Below are 21015 nucleotides of genomic sequence, written 5' to 3' on the forward strand. Positions count from 1 at the left end.
TTGAAATAAATACGTCGATGATCATTACCGAACCGAATTATTTGAATTGGGATACGTGGGTAACATGGCAGAATATCGGTAGATACAAAATCCAGTACATAATATACGCCACAAATAAATAATTCAGATGCATTGTATATTACACGTATTTTAAAACAGGCGACTAGTGTTATCTAGTTTTATCATTGAACCGCCGGCCACTGGAACTATTGTAAACAAATCTCCCGGACGAGATTGTATGACATGTTTTGCATAAATAAGTGTTTATCTGTATAAAATGGACGTGAAGAATTGCAAAAAAAGGTAAAAGAATGTAGATTAGATACGTAGGTACCTAATAAATATTAATCTGAATAACAACAAATATATCGGAATCTTTAATGAGACCGTTAAATTAGGCTGCCGTATTTACTTAAAATAAATCAAAAAGCCGAAGAATATACGTATGCTAAATCTATTTAACCAAAATTATGTGTCAATGAATTATTATTTTTACCAACGATATAGCTAATAGAAATATGCATATTTTATAGTCGACAGTTTCCTAGGCCCTAGAAGAAATAATTAATCTGTTTTTGTATCGTGCAAAGAGAAAAAACAAGGCACCAGTCCTTATTGTCTCATTCTAAGATAAATACAATAATATATAATACATGAGCACGCGATAGCAATAAAGTATAAATTAGGAGTAGGTAATATACAGCAATATCTATGTATTTTAGTTATAATAACTGGTTCAACAACGAGTACGTTAACAGACTTTATCCGACCGATATGGGCGATATCAAAATAGGTAATAACCTTTTTTCAGCCATCAATGTCTAGAGGAAGTCAATATATAGATATCGGATCAGTATCCATGTTACCCATTCTTAGTATATAGCAATTTTGTTTACCACTTATAGACTATAACAACCGCTTGACACTAAACTAATCGAAATGCAATTACCACTTTTATTATACTTGTAAAAAAAGGTAACTTGCACTATATTATAAGTATGAAATAAAAAAAATAATACTCACAAAAATACAAAAATATAAGAATACAATAAAATGAAAAACTCACAGAAACACCGTAGACTACGCAGGCGCGTTGGCCGAGCGAGGGCGCTAGCGCGTCCTCCACTTCGGCGGTGGCGACGTTCTCGCCCTTCCACTTGTACGTGTCTCCGGTGCGGTCCCTGAAGAACAGGTAGCCGAGCTCGTCCGCCACCAGGATGTCGCCACTCACAAACGCCGCGTCACCCTTGCAGAACACGTCGCGCACCAGCTTCTTGTTGCTGTCGCTCTGCATACATTACATTTTATAATATACAAACAAGTACATTGTGTACAAGTGCATGCATTTGCAAACATGGACTACGTGGCGGGTGTGTTGCTTTGTTGATTTTAATCTAAGCCATTAGGATTTATTTATTTATAAGTCTTTGTAAGTCTAGTAAACAGTCATACGGTAAAGTCATTGATTAAGTTACACATTTTCACATAAGTATTACATTTTGTTTTATATATTTATCGATGCGTGTGTACCTTGTCAACATATCCGTAGTACTCCCTGGAGGCATTTCCTTGTGCGATCAACCCGATAAACATGCCCGGCTCATCTGAAAAAAAATTAAATGTAGGTATTAAGTATTTATTCAAAGGTAAATTTATAGGTATTTTTTATTATTTTTATATGACCCTATTTGTATACACTTAATATATTAACAGAATGTACCGAAGATGCCACAGATCTGAACAGAAGAGACTGGTATGATTTTGACCAATAGTCGTTTGACAGAAAATTCAAGTCTTTTCAATTGAGATACTTCTAATCTGCTCTTTTAGACAAAGAAACCTATTGATAGATACATTTTCACTGCCATACTTCTTTTTTTAAATATCGTTCATGGTAGGTATCCGAGACAAATTGGATTCCACAAAAAAAAACCGACTATTATTTTAACTTATATATTATAACATTATGAGGCAACAAATATTACCTTTAGCTGCGTCTCGTAATGAACGAGACCCTTAATCTGTTAGATCTGCCTTGATAAGGAACGTCCCTATTTTGATAGATAAATTTTTCTGTTTTGTCAGCTGAAAACTCTTTCAGCGTACAGAAGTGTGTAATAAAGTACTATTTTTACAACCTACTTAAAAAAAGGAGAAAGTTGTGTTTTTTTTGTTAGCTTTTAACTCCATTTTTTGGGGGCGGGTAGGAATTGTTAGTGATGGGGTCTAAGTTAGACTCCATCGTTAGTTAGTTAGGTGGGTGTATTATTAGATGAGTCAGTTAGACCGTCTAACTGACTCATTGCTAGCAATACACCCACCCTATCAAGTTGCCCTCCACGCGGTCCCCCTGGAAACTATCGTGGTTAATTCTAGTGGAATTCGTCACGGTGAACTAACTGACCTGCTTTCATCGTCACCTATCACTGTGGTGCCCCGCCAACGTATCCCAATAGCGCAGGATACGATGAAAATGGAATAGTAACCACGCGGTTACTATTCCATTTTCATCCATTAAAAAAACTCCATATTTTTTTATAAATGAATTCGAAAAAAATATTTTTTATCTGAAAGGATATACACGTACTTTCAAATTAAGCTTCTAGAAATTTTATCAAAATCGGTTCAGTATTTTAGTTTTTAAATCAAAATAACTGGTTTAGCCACGTTTAAAGTCATTATTTTAATGGAAATAAAATCTTAATTTGTTGTCAAAAAGAACACCCGCGTGTTCGTGTCAAAAAAATTTGATGATACTGACTTGGTTGACAGCGAATGCAGTAGCCATCGGGTCCTCGCACTAAAGAGCCCTGCTCGTCGGCGCGTACCAGCGCGATTGGGTGCAAACTGGTGGGCACCAGCTTTGGGAGGAAACCCACCGCACCCACTGTGTTGTCCACGTTGACTGTGGAAATTATAATAAAAAATGTAAGTCGACACGTTCATGAGTTCCTACGGGAAATCATTAATTCTTGATGAATTAGTCACAATGGGCCAATTGACCTGCTTTCAATTTCAACTGGTTGTCTGTCTAATAGTATTGTTTATTTTATTTTGTACATAAAAAATACATTGTTATTTTTTAATACATTAAATTGGTTTTAAACAAAGATGAAAACAGGCGAGCGTTATTTTTTTTTTATGCGACTTAGAATGGTAAACAAGCTGACGGCCACCTGATGGAAAGTGGTAACCGTCGCCTATAGACACGAGCAGTACCATAGACAAACAGTCTATGATAACCCCTATGCATAACTCTGTAAGAGTTCTCTTCCAGCAAACCTTGAGTGAAAAGAGCATTCATTACCAGTCGATTACCATATATTTTTTATTATTGTTACAAGTATAATCAAGCGGAGTAAAGTATCGTGACATTTTAAATACATCCGGAGTTGTTTATACTCGACCTTATTATTTATCTGCTTGCACAAACAGAGATGCAAAGTCTAAAATTTATCTCAGTTATTATTTATGTGTATATATAATATAATTATAATTAATACGATAGGTCGCTAAACGTGTTTAACTTTAAATAACAGTTGATAAGAGAATGGAGTAGAGACAAAGTAGCTAGCTTAATGTATATGAAAATTAGGCATAGATAACACTAACTACTCCATAAGGTATACCATGATAACGAGTTATAAGTCGCTAAACCACAAAAAAGATACTAAAATGTAAATACGGATTTAATAAATCATATGGTCATAATTAATTTCGAGTACAATAATATTTTTTATAGGCATACCAGGGGGTAAACGAGCATGCGGCTCACCTGATGGTAAGTGATTACCGTCGCTCATAGGCACCCGTAACACCAGAGGCATTGCAGGTGTGTTGCCGTTTGTTCATATAACTCGACGCAATTTTTTTTTTTCCTTTTTTAGATAGTCAAACAAATAACTTAGTAAGAGACAGATGCGAGATATTTTTAAATACTTAGATGACTCTGGTAGGTACTTACTGATATTTGCGTTGCCTTCAGTGGCGCCATAAATCTCGTTTATCTGGGGCACTTTGAACCTGAACACGGAAGATTTAACATTTAAATTGTGGGTATATATATATATAAATATATATAGATTGTTTTTGCTATTTAGAATGGCAAACAAGCAAACAGCCCACCTGTGATGGTAAACGATAATTGTAGATAATATAGTACTGATAATTGTTGACAAACAAATTGATGGCCCACCTGAAATGTTAAAATCAGTCGCCCTCAAATACCTGAATGAATAAAATATGGTACACAGATGGATCATATCGTGGACTACTACTACATAGAGGGGGCAGATATTGTTAGTAATACGGATTACAAGTCCCATTTCTAGCAATATACCCTGTCAGGTCAACCTCCACGTGGTACTCCCTGGAAACCATCGTGCTAAATTCCAAATGTATTTATCACGATGGGCTAACTGACCTGCCTTTTCATTTTCACCTATCATCCCTTACTGGTGTCCCGCCAGCGTATACCGTTAGCGCAGACGACGTTAATATATATATATATATATATATATATATATATATATATATATATATGCGACGATTAGTTTAACAACTTGTTAGCAAGGGAGGACTTATCTCTGAAAGAGATCTCTTCCAGCCAACCCAGTGTAGTTAGAGAGAAAATAATTTAATTTGGGTAATCCAGTGCAAGAAAGGTAACAGTGAAAATAATGTAAATACAACAAACACCATTATTATCCATAAAAAACTGCTACACAGAAAGATACTTTTTTTTAAAGATTTACCTGTCGACGATCTCTTGCCAAATGGCGGGACGCATGCCGTTGCCGACCATAATTCGAACCCGATGCTGGGAGTCGGTAGGCCGTGCAGGTTGCGCCAGTAGGTATCGACACATTTCTCCGATGTATTGAGCCACCTGACAAAGAAAAAAATCGATTTTTAATCGATTATAAAAACGTCATTTGTATTGATATTTCGGGACAGAGATGGGTGAAAGAGGACAAAACAATAGGAGTTTATATGGAATATACTGATAGATATAATCGCTATATCTCTTTATCGTATCTGATAAAATCACATTGTTTCTCGGCGCATAACAAAGTTAATAATGTGCAGATGTATACGTATATAAATGAGTATTTGTATGAATTAATGCAGCTACGCTCAGTTACGTTCTAAAGAAATTATTTGGTTTCAATAAATACGCATTAATTCAATAGGCCGCGAAAGCGTGACGTAGATAATGGCATAATTATCATGAGGCAGTGTTGCCAGTTTAATTACTTTAGCATATAGAGCAACTTTTTACATAAGCTAGCTATCAAAATTTGAATCATGTTGAATTAACCATTACTACATTTTCTTGGTGAACATAGATAGATAAAAATACCATTACCAATACCAGCAAGTACCATTTTTTTGTCCTATTTTTTAACTTTGCATGACTAATTCATCCATTTGTAGCCACTTTTGCATTTTTTTTTAATTTAGCCACACTTTTTGGGTACAGTTTAGTTAGTAAGCCCGTAACGGAGGTGGCAACAATGCCAGAAGGTCGGTTAACGTCAACAACCAGCTAATACACGCAAGACTAATCGATCGCTGACAAGCCGTTCTTCATACAATATGTTGAGTAATAATAACATACAAAAAAACACTCAACTTCAATTGTGACAAAATCAGTTAATAAGATTTAAGAATAATATTGAACTAATTTTCATTAGATTTTCAGATAGAAAATAATTTTCCAATTCAGTTTATAACTAATGGAGTTATGAGGTGACAAATAAAAAAAATACAACCGAATTGAGAACATCTTCTTTTTTGAAGTCGATTAAAAACAATAAAGATTTATGTTTATTTATGTACGTAATAGATAGCAAAAGGCCAGCAAGTGCAACTGTTTGTCGAAATTAATTTTATAAATTATAATGATAATGATTAATAATAACTATTTTATTGCGTATTAAAAATAATGCAATGAGAACATATCATCGAAATTTAAGTTTTCAATTCGCTTAGATTTTCGTTTTGCATTTATGTTATACAATATATACGCTAATTTTGAACCAATGTTATTGTAAATTTTAATCCTATGTTGTTATTTGGACACGATTGATGTCATGTATTTATGTGTATAATTAATACATTAAACAGAAGACCAGTAAGTGTAGTTGTTTGTTAAAGTTAGTTTCATAAATTGATAAATAATAATAATAACTATTGCGCACTAAAAATAATGCAATGAAAACATTTTAAATAACATTGCTTTCGAAATTCAAGTTTTCAATTCTGCAAATTTTGAACCAATCTTACCGTAAATCTTAGTATTTTATTGTTATTTTGTCACAGTAGTATTTTTTTTTTTTGCTAAAAAAATTTTTACCCTTTTCTTATGTAAGAGGGTCGTGGTTTACTAACCCGACCCGTTGAAATGAGACCAACAGTTCCATGTTGAAGATACTAAAAGTAAGGTTATCACTTTATCGTTTCGTTCTGTTACCGATATCTCTAATAACTAAATAGATATCTTGAGATTTTAAATCTTTATTCCGTTCTTAAGCAATATTTTTTTTACCACTGCCACTGTTTTATTTTTTAGATAGATTGATTTATTTGCTTTATTAATTTCAATTTAATTTTCTTATATACAAAAGAAGACAAACTCAAAATAAATCCTGGCTTGAGTCCTTTCTCGTATGGTGAGCGATGGAGCATCTCTTATTCAACAGTGTGATGGGCAATTAGTTATTTAAATGATCTTATTATTAATCGTCACGTCTAGTCATTTCACCTGTGACTCCACAGTCGACCGATTATATGCGAAAACAAATAAATATCCATGTTATCTGTGTTATGCCCATATCACTTATCACTACAAACGTCATATATACATAAAATGTTAATAAACATAAGTTTATTGCCCTCTTCGATTAAAAGTTCAATATTGGATACATAATGTACACTGGCATGTTTACAATGTACGATATTCATACTAATGGACTACTAGCTATGTAGATATTCTACAATAGGTGCTACAAGACAATTTATAATTGATAGAATACAATGGGGTAAAGCGCGTAAATGAGGTCACTTACTTAATTTTAACGTCAGATTTAAGTGTTTTAAAAAATTACAAACTGGACTTGAATTTTTTATTTAATTACTTGATCTCTATCTAATAAATAGCAAAAGAATAATAACTAAACACAAATCTTTAACGTCATAGTATATAACTTTATAACTAGATCAATAATTCGTTAATTTGGTACTTGTTTAGGGGGTTCTTCTATCTTTCTAATTTGAATTCGGACATAAATTCTCTGATCTTTACGCGGTATTATTATCATATTAATATTTGTATTAATTATAAAAAAATAATGTTATGGAATCTGTTATTTTAAAGAAAACTTATATGACTATAATAATTACAATAATAATAATAAATCATTACCGTGCATTCATACTTGATGCAGTCTGTCCAGTAATTGGAAGCGGAGAACTTTGCACGCAACACTGACGGTATGCCATCAATGAGAGCCGCACCAGTGCCTACCAGCCCACCCGCTGTGTGGTACAGAGGTAAAGCGTTGTACATTCGGTCCGAGGACTTGAGCCCCAACATGTGAACGGTGGCCACCACCACTAATAAGTACCTGAAATAAACGGTAGTTATATTAAAACAGATGATTTCCCATCTGTTTTTAAAAAAGGAAGATCTCGATTTGACTGTATTTTTTTAAGTATGTGTTAAATTTGAAGTTTTTTTGTAATAATATTATTTCTACTGATGCGGGTCTTTATAGCTTTAGGAACTAAGACACACTTGGCTCAGTACGGGTTGTAATTCGAATTTTCCTTCACTTGCACTAATGTAATACTGTGTCCTAGTCAAATCTAAGGCAGACATTGCTAGATAGATTATTTATCTATTTTGAGTTCTAAAAAATTACTACTTTTGTAAAATATATCAGATATATTGAATGTATACAATACGCACTTAGAATTTGGCAAGACAGCTGCTTTAGGCATCCCAGTTGTTCCAGATGTGTATATGTAAAGCAGCGTATCTTTGTAGTGCAATTTCTCAGTTACAATCGGATATTCCGGAGGGTGCTTCTCCATTTCAGCGCCAAGGTCTATAACACCGGGCTTGCATTGTCCGTATAATTGGAACATTTTCAGATCAGGAGAAAGTTGTGAGCGGATCTCTTCCACAGCTATGAACAAATAAAAAAGAGGATTACTTTTAATTATAAGATAAACATATATATATATATATATATATATATATATATATATATATGTTTATCTTATATTATATATAAGTAGTATACATATATATATATATATATATATATATATATATATATATATATATATATGTATTATATTTAGCTTCAGATAAAAATATATAAAAAAAACACTTGAAATTTTGGAAGCCGTGTACCATAAATAAAAAACATCACTGTTAAACACTGCCTTCCGTTTAAGTCTTTTTAATTCGATCAAATTAATCTAATTAATCCATGAAGCTTTCTTTTTATCAACCGACTTCAAAAAAAGGAGGTTCTTAATTCGATAGTACTTTTTTATTGCTTGTTACCTCATAAGTCAGTAAACTGATTTGGAAAATTCTTTTTTTATCTGAAAGGATATACTTACAGATTGACGCCAAAGAAATTGCATCAAAATCGATTTAGTAGTTTAGTTTTTAAATCAAAATAACTAATTTAATTCTTAAACAAAAATAAAGGTTTTGCCAAAATAGAGATCGGTTTTTTTTTTTGTGTGGAACACACTTTAGTGTTTGAAACGTGCAACAGCCAAATTTTATACGCATTCATTTGAAACTAATTTCAATACTTTAGAAATTATATTTCAGTAGTACCTCCAGCAAGATGTTCGGAAAAGATAATCGCCTTAGCTTTGGCGACTTGTATGCAATGCAGCAGCGGCTTGTGCCTCAAGTTGCTGTTGATCAGCGCTGAGACCGCGCCCACCTTCGCCATGCCGAGCCACGTCCACACATACTCGCCGCAGTTGGGCATAAACACGCAAACGACGTCACCCCGCTTCAGCCCCAAATGCTCCTGCATGACCCTCGAAACTTGGTTCGACTTTGCGGCCATCTGTAAAATTAAAAACGTTTAAACTTCGTAAATGTTAAAGCACGCTTAAATGCGCCCCAGTTCTGGAATTTCATGATTCTCTGTTAGAAATGTATTTACGAAGCGGCGCATTCATTCGAGCCACACGCAACCCGTTTCATTGATATATTGTAAATTGTTTCCCTGAGCTTGGATCCCGTTAATCAGTATATAAAGTATATTATGTGTTAAGTTCTATTCAAATTCGTTCAGCCGTTTAAGCGTATAAAAATAAGGGTGGGTAATATATGGCAATAAATATATATTTTAGTTACAATATCTATATACTGGTCCAATAACGATAATGTTAAGTCTGTTATCTAATCCAGAGGGAGACTTTGTACAAAAGTCGATTGCTTGGGTACCTCTGTCCCATTCGTGTTTCAACCGTAAAGCAGTTGATTGCATAGCTGTGTTTCAGTTTAAAGGGTGGGATATAGCGTGAATTCACTGGGTACGGAAGAATAACACCTGAGTCCTCAGAAATGACAACGCATGGGGGGTATCATGGGCGAAACAGTATACTCTGTTATGTCCATGGTACTGCTCATGTCTATAGGTGACGGTTACAACTTTCCATCAGGTGGGCCGTCAGCTTGTTTGCCAATCTAAGTTGTATAAAAAAATATATTATTTTTTGGATACCAGATTTTTAACATGTTCGAAAATAGATATCCGACCGATATGGACGATATCAAAATGAGCGATTACCTTTCAACCGCCACCAATATCTAGAAAATTTCATTATTTAGATATCGGAACAGTATCCATAATACTCATGCCTAGTAACAATAAAAAACCTCTTTACAAACTTTTAATATGATAAAATATAATAAGACGTTTGTATTATTAAACGTATCGTTTAAACGTGCAAATTAGATAACTGATGTAATCAGATTTGGTTTGATTTCAATGACGTCATTCGCATTCGCATCGTCTACGTCAGTAGCATACATTCACGCATTAAATTCAACTCGGCGTATGCGATGCCTGCGATACGGATAAGTGTGCATCCGGCTTTTATAATTTAAATATTTATATCGTTTGAACTTGATACACCCACTTTCAAGTTGAGTTTAGTTAAAACTATAAAACAGCTCTGACGTGGCCATTGCGTCAATGGTGGGTATATACAGGGCCGGATTATCTATTAAACAGTATAGGTATAGTCCCCATCGGATAGGGGCCCCGTGCCCCGATCAAATTTCTTTTCAAGAAAATTTCGTAGGTATCAAACCCTCAATGAAAATGTTATTGTCCCACGTGTTAGTTATATTTCACTATATTTTGTAGTTTCATGTTACTGTAATGTAGAATAATATTATAGCATGTGAGCGAGACGTGCATTGCCTAGAGGCCCTGACATGGTTAATCTGGCCCTGGATAAACAGAAATGTGGGTAGATCTAGGTGATCATTAATAGATCATTGGCCGGTGAATTTCATTTATAGTACTTATTTATGTTCTAATAATAAATTTTGGTATTAAAAAATCCAGTATCTGATATCGATCCTGTTGGTAATCTTCCTGTCAACATTTAACTTCAAATATTACAGCTGCTTAGATCAGTTGCCCACTGGCATAACACATATGTCTAGTGAGAAAATGTATCCTGAATTATCATGATTCAGGATACATTTTCTCACTTTTTCGTTTTGGGCATGTCAAAGGCAGTGTATTACTAACTATTCCTTAGACTGTGATGAAACTGTAGACTATTCACGTACCATTCAAAAACTACTCAATGGATTTATATAAAATTTGCAGTCTGTTGTTACTGTGACAAAAGAATTATTGTAATAAATAAATAAATGACACAGCCAAGTGTAATCATTTACATCTACTGTAATATAACTCGCTGTGTAATTTTATTCAAATCTTAATAAGCAACAAACATCCAAATATTTTATACAAACTTTCATATTTATTGAACGAATCGACGAAGATCGTGTAACATACATACAAAAAATTACGAATTAAGAATCTCATCCCTTTTGAAGTCGCTTAAAAATTAAAGTAAGTATACATTTTATAACTGTCATGCCAATTTGCAATAAGCTATTAAACAACGGATGCGTGATAAATGTATAATATTTAGATAAGTCATTGGCCAATAATAATTCGTTGTATGGCGATGTGACGACAGGAAAATCAACTCCGGTTTTGACCGCTAATGGTACTGAGCGTGAATACATAATTAATATCTACCTACTTAATGAAAAGCATTGTCATTTTGATCGCCATTATTTTCTTTTTAGAAGACACTGGTATGATGATTTGATCCGCAAAATTACCAATTTCTAACGTGATAAAATTGATTTTATATGTATATATGAAATTAGTAATGTGGCTATTCTAATTTTAAATTGAATAAAACACGATAAGCAACCAGATATTTTGTACCTAGAATACAATATTCGCATCTATAAATAATACACAATTTAAAATAAGTAGACATTTGAAATTAGAACGAGGAGTGTGTTTACATATTAACAACATATTATATTTACTATGAGTGTTTGTTTAAACGTCTATATCTGTTTAAATCTCTATAATTACCAGCCGAATTTGAAAAAGTATTTTTACATTTGATAGCGCATTTCTCAAAGAAGGTTATTATTTATAGGCTATTTAATATTACGATACGAACCACAGATAAAGCCGCAGGATTCAGCTGGTTCATTAATAAATATCTATCTGCACTAATATATCGTTTTACTATTCATATAACACGCACCACCACTTACACACACACATACACACCACAGCGACTATTGCCAAAACTAAGTGAATTGTATATGAGTACATGTAACAATTTATCCTTAGTTAAATAAACGACCAATTTTTTTTAATATTATGGAAAACCCCATATTTAAGATATTATTAGTAAGATTGTATACATAAAATTCTACTATATACTTTATTTATTTATTTATTTGACCAACTGTGCGAGCTTTACAGTCTCCCAATACGCTCCCCCAGGAAAGCATCAGTACAATGACAAATACTATTAATATATATAAATAACAATAAGAATGAATATTAAATAACAATAACATAAATAACATTTTATATTTTATGTAACTATATAAACACAGCAATGGTCATCTGATGAATCTCCAGCAAGTTAGAGGCAAATACGTCTACTTGTAGATACTGCGTCAAAACATCAATGAGTAGTTTTAACACAAGAGAGAAAAGAGATTGCTTGTTCAACTCTGTTCTCAACAGAACATCAAACAAGTGCCGTTTATGTGTTCACACATAAACACAGAGCAATCCTATTGATATCGATGCCAGTACAGTTTAGTTACATTTTTCCTCCCATATTAGCACATACATAATTAATTTTAGTTTTCGTCTCACTTTAATTGTATTATAGCCCACCATACCCAATAAAAACATAGTTGGATATAAGTATATAAGGATAAGACACCTTAAAACCATACTGTTTTTAGTACAGTCATGTCATGGATTATAAACGTCCTCTGTAAAGGTTGTAAGAATGGATAGATGTTTGTTACACTTTCACGCCAAAACTGCTGAAGGTATTCGAATAATTTTTGTTATGTTACGTCACAAAGATTGACAAGAACCAAATAAAATAAAATATTCCATAAAAAATATTTAAATGATAGTGAAACTTGTTTCTTGATGTTGATTTTATACTATTTAGATATACAAAATGAACCCGAAATTTGTATACAGTGACTTGACTACTTTAACCACAAGGTCAGGAAATCTCCTGGGCTACACCTAAACTGCTTGCGCTGTATTTGTAACTTAAATAAACATTAAAAAAAATAGTTATGATTATCAGCATTTAAAGAATTTTACATTAATTTTTTCCCATACAATCAATTGAAGGATGACTTAATAAAAACTTGTTTCTATTACCAACTTGTACCCACTTGCGGGTATTTATTATCATGACACATAACATTTGTTATCTGCTTATTCCAGTAATGATTTCGAATCTAGTTGATAATTTACTAAACTACTACTATCTTACTGATATTATAAATGTCGAAGTTTGTAAAGATGTTGGTATGTTTGTTACTCAATCGCGTTTAAATCGCTGAACGAATTTGAATGAAATTTTGATACACGGATAGATTATATCTTAACATATTGGTTACTTCATATATTGATTCACGTGAGCAAAACCGCAAAAACAGCCGGTTACAACCTATACAATTGTTTACAGCTGCAATTTATTCACACAAGTGCGAACAAACAGCAGGTCTGTGTACCAACCATAATACTATCAGTGGTTATAGTTAGTAGAAACATCATACTTCATTATTAATAACAATATTTACGAGTATTTCAATTTTATTATTGTGTTTAGTTACTGGTAATGAAGTTATTTGCCATGTTTTACTTAATGAAACAATGATAGCAAAATTTCAAGTTCTTTGAATTTATAAGGGCATATCATCAAATAAAGAAGAAAGAATATTATAAACTCGTATTTACTTATTTTTAAGCGAATTCTAAAAAAACGGTAGAATGACGATGCCAAGTCTGAACTGATTTTAACAATTCTTTTTGCGACTGATGGTATTCATTCCCATGTTGGTCCCTTTTTTATTATGTAAAACTCGTGTTTATACGGTAAGGTATCTACGAAATACGTCGTTGTAGAATATCTACAAAACATCTCGTAATTCATCAATCCGTTCACGATTGAAGTCGTATTTTGCAGAGCGATATAAACTAAAAACTGTATTAGAAACTGGATAAATAATTATAATACAGTATGAGAACAATAATCGTGGACAGTACCTCCCCGAAGGTCCAGGTGCGGTCTCCAACAACGATGAAACATGGCGCATCTGGATACTTGAGCGCGCGGCGCGTGAACAGCTGGGCCACGGTCGCGTCTTGCCGGCCCCATCGCTTCGAACGAACGATGCCGTTAGCGTAGCGCCACAGAAATCTGTGGAAAAAGCAAAACACCATTTCAGAGATACCTTATTACTTAAAGACCTCTATTCCATTCTACCGCCAAGAAGCCATGCTTATATGACTTTGGTTCGAAGATTAGGATTACAAAGTATTGAGACATAACATCTTAATATGAGGAAAAAGTTATTGTCAGATCTAATAGCTGCATTGTTAGTAATTGTACTCTATTAGATCGACTTTTACGAAGTTCTCCTTAGAAAACATCATGGTTAATTCTTGTTGAATTCTTTGCGATGGTCCAAGAGATACGCTTTCACCCTCAACTATCATCTCTCACTGGCGCTCTGCCAGCGTATACCAATAATGCAAGCGAGGTTACCATTCCAAATTCACCCAATAAAAAGAACAGTTTAATTAATCCTCGAAATAACGCACTCAAAGGGTACTACTATTATAACACACTTTGAGTGTCATAGTGTATTCTGTGTTGCTTTTTAAGTTATTAGCCTATAGTTTGCATTGTCATTCGAAGTCGATTAAAAATTTAATATAATTTTTTTTTATTACTAGACAAAATGAAAAGGTGAATCAGAACACAAATGCGGACTACTTTATACTACCTTTGGCAAGTTTTCTTAAACTCTGTGATGCCAGAATACAAAGTGAATATATAGTCATTGCATCCCGTTAAGGGAGTGTTTTATCAGTTAACCTTGAAGTCACTTCAAAGTGCTTCTGAATAATAACCCCTTCTTGAAATACAGTAGTGGTCATATTTACCTGCTTATTTTATATTCTATGTATCGATGGGCGATAAACGATTGATATTAAGCGTACGTACGTATGGGAGCATGTATAAAAGACTCGACAATTTTTCATCGTTTTTCGACATGTTCAGTTTCAAAATGGACTTGAAAGACGATTTCTTTTTTACTTTTTATATGCAACTCTATGCAACATACTAATTTCATACAATCATAAAGCTATAAATGGCCAATTCACAACATGTACGTAGCAAGTTTATTCCCATCAAGTTAAAGCAGACATAATGAATAATTCACGCGTGAACATCACCAGATGACTACAGAAATAGAGACTGTTGGAAACACATGACGCGATATTGGGTACAAATATTGATTGGTGGTTTACAATCTTCATTTACGATTCAGTACATACAATTTTGTATTTATAAATAAATATGTATTTATATTTTACTGCACCATTTATAAAAATAACAAATATAGTAAATTTTAATGAGAAGTGATACAAAAGGCGGCCTTATTGTTAAGCGATGTCTTCCAGATAATTTTTAGATAGAATACATTGAGAAAAAAGACAAAGGATAGGTGGTTAAGTATTGTAGTCCTATCACTATTATAAATTAAATTCTTTTTTTAAATACGTATTATAAAAAAAATTCAGGTCGGGGGAAAGAGAATGCTGGTAGTACCTAATGGAGTCTAACAGCCCCATTGCTAGCAATTTGCCTGGACCTCCATGTGGTTCCCCCACAACCATCGTAGCTAATTCTTGTTGAATCCGTCATGATGTACCAACGGACCTGCATTCAACCTCGCCTATCATCTCTCACTGGGGCCCTGCCAGTTTATACCGATAGCGCAGGTGGGGTTACCGTTTAATTCTAATCCATTAATTAAAGAATAAGTTCGAAGAGGAGATGCATTGTTAGTAATGAGAACGCTAATTCCCATGACTAGAAATATACCCTATCAGGTCAAGCGGTCTCCCTGAAACCATCGTGGTTAAATTATATCGTATTCGCCACAATAGGCTAACTGGCTTCATGTATAACGTTTCATCGTCCACTGGTGCCCCGTCATTGTATACAGTTAGCATAGGTAAGAGCACCGTTTCACCTTCATCGATTAAATAAAAGGTTTAAGATCAAAAACAAACTTATTTTTACATTTAAAATATCAGTAAGGATTACATATGTCATTCAGCACCTAAGCACCATAAATGAATCATTTTATGCTAAATACCGCATAACATTTTAATTTAACTTTGATATATTTAAAACAATAATGTTTTTAAAGATTGTTAACTAGGTATAAACAATGAGGCATGTCAATGCACGTAAGGATTTACATAATTACATAGGTACATACACGTAATATTTATACTGCAGTACGGTTGCTAGTGTGCAATAACCGAATGAGTTCATTACATTATCATTATCAAAGCATTATATAAATACTAGCTATTTTCCGCGGCTTTATCCACGTTAATCAGTATACAAAGTGCAGTATGTGTAGAATTAGATTATAATCTACCTGTAAGTGCTAAATTTCATCCAAATCTGTACAGCCGTTTCAGCGTGATTGAGTAACAAACATCCAAACATCTTTACAAACTTTCATATTTATGATATTAGTAAAATAAGTGAATGTAACATAACACTAAATCTATGTTAATAACTGTACAACATATAAGTACAGTGTGGGTAAAACAAAGGGTATTCATATAGGCAACGAATTCATTTTGCCCTTCTGGACATTTGCCCAGCAAACACATTTCCAGATAACCTACTAGGGCTGCGCGTAGAAAAATGTAGGACTGCACATTTATCTGAGTTTTAATAGATTCTTTATAATAATGCGACAAAAAAATATTATTAAAATACATAATATCAGCTATTGTTACATGGATAATAATTGTAGGTAGGTAACTTATGAATATAATATTGACGAGTGCATTGTACTTACGCGGCGTGTGTAGTTATGAACAAAGCGGTTTTCTTTTAAGAAATATGAGACGATGAACTGTTTAATATGTACTTATAAACGGTGATAAGTTACCTGCTGTAGTACGTGCTAATATAATATGATACTACGCTATTTAAATTCCTATTCCAATAAATATAGCATCACGTGAAACATCAAAAAATTTAAGAAGTTTTTGAGGCAGTTCAGGGTAATGGACTTTTATTAAATGGATGATAATGGAATGGTAATCCCGCTTGTACAATCGGCATACACTGGTAAGGTACCGGAGAGGGATCATAGGTTAAAAAGAAGCAACGCAAATGGGTCATCGTGACGAATTTATTAAGAATTAACCACGACGACAGGTATATAACAGACAACAAGGGAGACTACGTCAATCCATCGGTAAAAGTCGACTCTTCGTTGGTCTCCTCTTACGGGCTTGGAGTGCCTTCCGCACACACTCCTGCACGTGTTCGGTGAAGCTGTAAATACCACCTGCGGTTAACTGTATTAGCAGATCTAAAAAAAAAGGGAGACCACGTGGAGGTTCGCTGATGGGCTGGTTGTATTTATGGACGTATTCTATCTATATACCATATTTAATAAGAAGGAGGTTTTTAATACGCTTACGTGTACATTACACGTAAGCGTATTAAAAACCTCCTTCTCATATGTTTATTCATGTAGATCCATATTACAAGACAATTTATGACATGTCCTTGTCATTTTACCATTTCGTAATGTATTTTCAACTGCGAAGAGCTATTGAGAAACTCATTATTTTTTTTAAACAAAAAGATAGTATACAATGTAACTAAAATTTAAATATATATATGACATGATTATAAGCATAATAAAAACACACATTAAAATAAAATGCGATAAAACTAAAACTGGAGGAAATTTAGATGTCGATCAGATGTACGAGTAACTAAGACTTGCTTAGGTTAAGTTTCAAGTTGCAATGGTAAAATAGTGGCCTCGAAGCACAAGAAGTATTAAAGAACTTTTTCTTTTTCTAATCTGCTAATTGGCAATCTGTTCCTCTTAGACAAATAATCCAATATGCTATTAATCAGCCCTTAGTTTTTGTCTGTAAATGTTTCTACCAGTCCTTGGATGCTGTATTTTTAATCGAAAGAAACTAATGCTTCCCGATCCTTGTCATTAAATGGCCAACACATTCCTATGCCTATTCGAATAGGATTGATAATTTTTACTAAATATCTCGATTTCCTGTTTTACCGTTTTCAGTTTGATATCCATTTACATAAATTCATTACTTATGTATTGTGGTATATTAAGCATGTTTCTTATTGTCTTACTTTGGAACCTTTCCAGTATTTCTACATTGCTATTACTAGCTGAGCCCCAAAGCTGTATGCCATATTTCGAAAAGGAAAAGAAAATGTTTACGAATGAAATGTATTCGCTACGAAGCACCTGCGAGCCGCATTATAAATGGAAGCCATTTAGCGGCAATGCGGAGATCGCAAACTCGGCTATCGCTGCCAACAAACGGTGGCAGGAGGCAGTCACGCGACGCCGGCACTGTAATCCTTTAATTAAATGAAACATTGCTTACGAATGACCTTGAGTGTGTGACTTAAAAGGTGTCACTGAAACGCACAAAGGCATTTTTGCATCAACTTGCAATAATTAAAAAACCCACTTATATAGGACTAACAATGGAGTAAGAGGAGAAAGAGATTGTTAGTAATGGCATCTAAAAGTCCCATTATTAACCATTTGTCTGATTTTTTTTTTGTTTTTATAATTACTGGCCTATTGAGACCGATTAAAAACAAAACAATTACATTAGGAAAGTTGACCAATATTAGTAGACATGAGTAGGTAAATACGTTGTCTAATAAAAAATAATAATTTGTAATTTTAAAGGTGAATAATTAATGTAGGAACTGGATCCACGTAATTATACATAAACACATTTCGTTTAAGTATCTATCAGATAAAACACCGAATCAGTAACAAAATCATTATAATGTCATCATTATCATAATTATTGGGAGCAGAGCAATACAGAAAATGACAAACATATTTTTTTAAAAGGTTATGTACAAATAATATTAAACATATAGTAAATATTAAAATTATTTGGAAGTATTTTAGGTAATAACATGTTCTAGCAATCACAATAATTGCTCGGTCCCAACACATCCCATAAAGAGTATGGCAGAATTTTTAAATAGTCTGTCACCAGTATTATACTTTTATTTTACTAGAACCACTTGGTCCTCAAACAAGCACGTACCATATGTTATGACCAGACAATGGTGAATGGATAATATAGAAAAAGCAAGTTTCATTGGCCCGAACGAGGACAAATCTAAAACTTCATTCATCCATATCAATGTTTCTACAATTACATCACTGTCATTCCGCTGAACGGCGAAACTCCACTAAAATTCTGCGAACAAATTGCCCGGTCTTGATAAATAATTAAATCTAAGAATTATAAGTAATCTGCGTCAGATTCTTATTTACGCGAAATAATGTGCCTCTCAACCACTGCTTTTGGGGGGAAGGGATTGTTAATAATGGGGAAGCTAGTCCCCATTGCTATCAATATACCCTATTGGGGCGACCTCCACGCGGTTCCATGTGGAACACATGGAAACCATCATGACTAATTTATAGTTAGTCACTATAGACCAACTGACCTGCCTTTTCATCCTCACCCGTCATCTCACCACTGGTGCCCTGCCAGTATACACCGATAGCGCGGGCAGGGTTACTATTCCGTTATCATTCATTAAAAAAAAAGGATTGTCAGTAATTGGGTCTAAAAGCCCAATTACTTGCAATATAGGGTCAGGTTGACCTCCTCACGATTCCCTCTAGAAACAATCGTGATTAATCCCCGTAGAATATGTCACGATAGGCTAACTAACCTACTTTTATCCTACTGCATTTCTGTTGGGGGAAGAAAATGTTAGTAACTGGGAATAACGGTATCATTGCTAGCAGTATACTCTACCGACGGAACAGGCGGGATTCAGCTCTTAAAAAAACCACTCCTCTAAATACAATACATATTCAACAAAGGCAGGCTTGACTATCTGGCAATGAACTCTTGTCTAGACAATGACTTCAAATTTCTTGAATATTGGCATTATACATAGTTTTCTATAAAATAAAAAATAAGGAAACTATTCATTTCGTTAAGATACGAGTAAGGTTTATGTATCTTATTCGTACTGATAATTTGTTTAGAATAACGCTATTAATAGTTTTTTGTTGCAACACGCATTCGTTTCTAATAGGTATTGTAAGAAAAAAATAAGTCGGAATTTAAATTTTATCGCCTAAATTATAGGAATAAATATTTATTCTTATATATTGGCCGTTAACTGTTCACTGCTAAACATCCCCCATAAGGGGAGTTTGCCAGTAGTTGCCTCGCATGGCAGGCGTGTTGGTAACTGCAATTTGGCTTTTGATGATCTTTTAAGAGACGTTGCTGTCCATTCATGTTAAATTTCCATTATATTTCCTTAGTCGCCTCTTACGACACCCACGATAAAAGAATTTATTATTATGTTTAAATTTAATTTATCAGAAGAAAAATACCCAACGCTGAAGACAAATTTAAATTAGTAAAACTAACACTGATAAGATAATGCTATAAAGTAACATCTGATTCAATTTAATTGATAAGAATAACATCAGCGGTGGTGTCGCTGACTTGTTAAATAACATGTCCGCTAATTAGCGGACGACGCTCTAGACGGTAGGGATTCTTTTTTCGTTTTTCTATTCTTTGCCAACGTCACAATACTAGGTCGTAATTATTTTTAATTTTTATAGTATATATAATATATTCATGACATGTGTATATTTAGTAAAAAAAATACAAAAGAGGAAATCTGTTCACATGACACTTTTTATCTTTGATTGACAATAGTTAACTGCGTGAACAAGCTATCTCGCGTTTTATAATAAATCTCGTTAATTTTTTCATAAATATTTATACCTACTTCTGATACATTCATAGTAAAATCCATACTTTGGTGTTTTATTACTTATTCGAGAAAGGTGATGAATCTACATGAACAATTTCAGTATATGTAGACATTTAAAGACTTATCATTAGAAATGGTAACTCTGGAGAGGGGCCATACTCGTAGATGTACTTTTTCTATGATGTATATAATGTAGTGAACATTCAGTAACAGCAGTGGTAAGCTGTGAACTTGTTGGTTGTCTTTTTAAATTGCATAAAAAGAAATACA

At 33.6% G+C, this 21015-nt stretch overlaps 1 protein-coding gene across 1 annotated transcript in view; it reads right to left on the bottom strand.

Moving 5' to 3' along the window:
- LOC113517089 (long-chain fatty acid transport protein 4-like) overlaps window positions 1-21015 on the bottom strand; it is a 34995-nt gene that overhangs the window by 4428 nt on the left and 9552 nt on the right. Inside the window, exons 2-10 of the mRNA XM_026901644.3 lie at window positions 13911-14064; window positions 8864-9104; window positions 7973-8192; window positions 7427-7628; window positions 4755-4888; window positions 3965-4023; window positions 2762-2905; window positions 1531-1604; window positions 1067-1288 (exon numbers count right to left, since the gene is read on the bottom strand). Coding sequence (XP_026757445.1) covers window positions 1067-1288; window positions 1531-1604; window positions 2762-2905; window positions 3965-4023; window positions 4755-4888; window positions 7427-7628; window positions 7973-8192; window positions 8864-9104; window positions 13911-14064 — 1450 coding nt within the window. The remainder of the gene's footprint in view (window positions 1-1066; window positions 1289-1530; window positions 1605-2761; window positions 2906-3964; window positions 4024-4754; window positions 4889-7426; window positions 7629-7972; window positions 8193-8863; window positions 9105-13910; window positions 14065-21015) is intronic.

Source organism: Galleria mellonella, unplaced genomic scaffold, assembly GCF_026898425.1.
Source record: "Galleria mellonella isolate WM207_F2 unplaced genomic scaffold, CSIRO_AGI_GalMel_v1 utg83, whole genome shotgun sequence".
NCBI classification, from domain to species: Eukaryota; Metazoa; Arthropoda; class Insecta; order Lepidoptera; family Pyralidae; genus Galleria; species Galleria mellonella.